At 42.2% G+C, this 4,650-nt stretch overlaps 1 protein-coding gene across 1 annotated transcript in view; it reads left to right on the top strand.

Annotated features, from left to right (window-relative positions):
• ntn4 (netrin 4) overlaps positions 1 to 2,499 on the top strand; it is a gene marked incomplete in the record, with an annotated part of 9,961 nt that extends 7,462 nt beyond the window's left edge. Inside the window, 3 exon segments of the mRNA XM_035675504.1 lie at positions 65 to 133; positions 346 to 519; positions 1,250 to 2,499. Of these exon segments, the coding sequence (XP_035531397.1) occupies positions 65 to 133; positions 346 to 519; positions 1,250 to 1,389 (383 nt within the window).
• Between the last annotated feature and the right edge of the window lie 2,151 nt (positions 2,500 to 4,650).

Raw genomic sequence — 4,650 nt, 5'->3', positions numbered from 1 at the left:
ACACACACACACACACAACATCAGTTATGTTTCATATATTAATCTGTGTCTGTGTCACCTGCAGAGAAGTGTGAGTGCAAAGAGCAAGCCCTGACCAACAGCAAACTCTTCTGCACCATGAATTATGCATACGGTAAGAACTGTTTATTCTACTGTTATTTATTACAACCCGGGTCTTGGAGGTCCTCTGTGGGTCCAAAAGTGTCACAATCTGAATTAAAATGGACTTGAAGACAATTATATGCTCCTAAACGAGCTAAACAAGATGTCAGAGTCTTAACTTTTTGTTGAAAAGTCAAAGAAAAGTCAATGCTAATACATCTTGTCTCTCTACGCGACTCTTAGTACTGAAGGTGAAAGTGCTGTCGGCTCACGATAAGGGCTCCCATGCCGAGGTGGAGGTCAAAGTTCAGAAGGTGCTCAGTCAGAACACCAAGGTGAAGATACAGCGGGGCCGGGTCACTCTTTACCCCGAGTCCTGGACTGCACGAGGCTGCACCTGCCCCATCCTGAACCCAGGTCAGACAAACACTCTCCTATGGTTGTCCAGTGCAGGTCAGAGATGGAGGCTTTTATAGGCTGATGCTGAATGTTTTGGATCTTAATAATCAGCTGTAGGCTTCACACATCTACGATCAGATTTAGGATCCTCTTATTTTTCGACGGATTTAGTGTTCCTGCTGTCTCTATAACAAATCCCATGAAAAGACCAAAACCTACAAAGAATGTATAATACTAACACATATTGTGTGAGCATCCAAAGCCTGATATATCGTATTCCTCTGCCCCTTAGAGCTCCATTGTTGTCCAGAAACTATTAAAAACACATAAATGAGCCACACTATTGACTCAATCCCACGTACACCATCCTGTTTCCCCAAATATTCTCTAGAGCACCAAATTCTCTATTAATCCACCACTGAAAATAGTCCCAAAGTCTTCCTTTTTTTAGTAACATTTCCTAAAAACTACAGTGCCCATCTGTTTTAATAAATTATTCAACTATTTAAAAGATGAAATACATATATTTTTGAGCCATTTTGAAGATTTATGCCTTCATTATATGTGCTTTTCGTGGGATTTCTAGACAGTAACAAAAAAGAATATCGACCTTAACCTTTGTACAATGAGATCCTGACACAAAAGCACGAACACTAAATTTGAAGTAATGAGTTGCAATATATCTAAGTTGTTCTTTAAAGTTTTTAAAATTGAAATTGTTTCCCCTCACCTTTGATGTCTTTCTCAGGTGTGGAGTACCTCGTGGCGGGCCATTCGGACCGCAAGCAGGGCCGCCTCCTGGTCAACATGAAGAGCTTCGTCAAGCCTTGGAAAGCCAGCTTGGGGCGCAAAGTCCTCGTGCTACTCAAGAAAGACTGCAACTGGTAGGCCGACCGTTGGAGGACAGACAAACACATGGACAGATGAGACTGTTTTTCAAACGAAACAACGCCGTGGATTTGTGTTTTTCTCGTCCTCCAGATGTGGAATATTGAATCGCACAGGTCTGGGAAGCAGGCTTTCGGGGGCTGAACTGAGATGACTGAAACCCCCTTTATTTCTCTGCTGTTGTCCAATGAGAGCATAAACGCTATTGGCGGACCGCACCAGCTAAAAGCACACAGGACTTAACTTTATTAAGACTTATTTGCACATTCCTATGTAGGATTTCTTTCTGCGAGAAACTGGGGAATCTGTGCTGTGGCCAAGTTTTATTTTGAGTGATGCCCCCTCACCCGTTGACATACATTAAAATACACACAAAAAGACTGAACCTCTTCCTCTCTGCAGCACTTTAGCCTAAGATGGACTGAAAGAATATGGACACACAAAGAGAGGCAGATTGAAAACACACACACACACACACACACACACACACACACACACACTAAACCACCCTCGACCCCACGGACTGTGGATGGAGCACGTCCATTCCCCCTGTGCTCCGTTACAGTGGACGCACACACACACACACATACATACACACACACACACACAGGCAGGCAGCAGTGTGTGTGTGTGTATGTGTGCTTCAGACATAGCACCCAGAGTGACGCTGAACAAGCCATACAAGCCACTACAGGTGGTTAAACCTTAGCCAGTCCAGGTGTGCCTGTGTTGAAATCAGAGTGAATGGGTTTTACCCCGAACGTGAATGTATTTGCCTGTTTTGAAAATGTGTGTGTGTGTGTTTGTGTGTGTGTGACAGAGAGAGAGAAAGAGAGTGAGCGTGGTTGAATGCAGAGGTATATAACGAGCACAGTCCAGATTCAGTCCAGCTCTTTCTGTAGGTTTGCTTTCAGCCGTTCCAATGTTTATGATACTGTGTTATGTATGTTGATTCATCTCATATTACACTCCTAAATTCAGAACGTTCTTCTTATTCTTTCCTTTGTGCTCTTGTACAGTATTATTTGTATATATCTATATAAATATTATTGTTCATCTTTTTCTCACTCTGTTTAATTGTTTTTGTATATGGTAATATTAAAGGATAATTCCAGCTTGTTTAGCGAATATTTTTTATTTTCACAGTTTTGGCCGTCGTTTGTCAGCGTTACCTGAATAAAAGGACAGATTTCTCCGGGTTTGACCAACAACATGTATAACACAGCTCTAGTTTATAGACATTTTAATGCAGAAACCTCACATATTACAGCTCTAACAGGTTGCAGCAGCCTCTCTTTGTCATTGAAACCTTGATGAGAGTTCACGTCTGGGAATAGTTCTGCTGGGCAACAGTTGATATAACTGCCCAGGCCTTGAAATACTTCACATAAATTGGACAAAAATATCCTTATCACCCTGCTCTCTTTCTCACACACACACCTCCCCTTCCTCTCTCAGCGTCCCTTCGGATTAAGTCATCCATCACTCTCGCTCCCAAAACACTCTCCCCTACATTCACACAGCGCCACAGAATGTAGACCATAACAGAGAGGCCGGGGCGAGCACACACACACTCTGTTTGGGTTTAGGCGGCCTGCCTGTTTTCCACCGCCTCCTCGCCCACACGCTGGGACGTGGTTGGCCGAGAGGTGTGGACACATTCCTGGCGCGTCGAGCGGCGCTCCACGGCAGGCCGGGTCGAAGGTCACTCACCTGTCTGCCGGCCTCGCCTCCTCAACGGGAGGTGAGCGGGAGTGGATGTTTTTTTCACTGCCGTGGCCGGATAGCCTCTTGTACCCACGTTTCCTCATTCACGGCCCATTCACAGATTGGTGGCAGAGGGGTCAAAGCTTCTCCTAGTTTCTGCCAAGCTTTTTCCAGACAGCAGGGGATGGGTTGAACGAGTGCATACGGGGAGAGGAATGTGACTGGAAGGAATGCCTCAGTGCTGGAAAGTAACTAAGTACTGAAGTATTGTACTTGTATTTTACTTGAGTATGTCCGTTTTATGCCACTTTGTACTTAAACTCTACCACATTTTAGAGGAACTGCAGGTATCTTACAGTTTCTGGTTACTTTACAGCTTATAAAATACAATGTAATGTCAGAAGTAGTCCTGTGGGTCATAATCTTTTGACTTGTTGCAGCCTCTTAAAACATTTCAGATATCTATAGCCAGAAAATCAGCAAAAGAAAATGCGAATTAATGCATTTACTATTGTAATGCGAATATTAGGAGTTGGATGCATTGAGATAAACAGCAGGTGGCGCTAATTCTCCAGTTAAGTGACATTCTACAACTGTAAAAGAATAAGGTGCAACAAGATGACATAATTAAAAGAGGTCCAATCAAAACTCAAAAGATGGATAACCATGTGGAAATATGGCATTTATGTTTGTGTACGATGGTGCAGTCTGGTTATTGCTCACAACTTGCTCCCCACTCCCTTTCCAAGCACAAAGGAGAAACTACGGTGGCCACGAAATGCGCAAAAAATACAGTTTGGTTTGGTTTATCCCTTTTGGGCTACTGTAGGAACATGGCGGGTGAACATGGCGCACTCAATGGAAGGAGACCTGCAGCGTCTGTAGATATAAACCACTCATTCTAAGGTAACAAAACCACAATGATTTCTATTCAGGTGATTATACACTAATGAAAACAGTTATGAATATCATGAAACCTCCTTAATGTTACACACTGGACCTTTAAGTCACATTGCTTCATCTAAGTTATGATTTATTAATGTTTCCATATTTCAACTTTTACTGGATGGAAATACACTTTATGAGTTGTTAGCAGTTCCACCAAAAAGTCCACTCTTAACTTCTCAGATGGTTTACTTTAAATAACCATTGGAGGTCCAAAGAGGTCAATTTACGAATCTTTACTGCATCTTTATTAGGAGTTTCAATTGGAACAACTATTGCATATTACTGAAATAATATGGTACAGAAATCTTAAAGATTACATGGGTTAGTACACTTTACACATTGTTTTAATAACCCCATGAAGCTCCCCCAGATATTTCCACAAACTCTCAGCTTTCCTTCAGCAATGTACTGTATATTAATATAATCCTAAAATAAAAAGACCCTTAATATGTTGATTCATATTTGGTTTGTGGACACTTTATTTATCCAATATTTCAGAGATTAGGGAAAAGTCAAAAGAACAGTGTGTAGCAGAGCTTTTCTTCTTTCCTGCCCCATTAATCATCTTATGACATCTCAGCTTCCTCCGATGACCCTTTGGAGGGG

Source organism: Morone saxatilis, unplaced genomic scaffold, assembly GCF_004916995.1.
Source record: "Morone saxatilis isolate NCDOM2014 unplaced genomic scaffold, NCSU_SB_2.0 Contig10, whole genome shotgun sequence".
Classification (NCBI taxonomy): domain Eukaryota; kingdom Metazoa; phylum Chordata; class Actinopteri; family Moronidae; genus Morone; species Morone saxatilis.
This window is presented reverse-complemented; position numbering and strand designations above follow the sequence as displayed.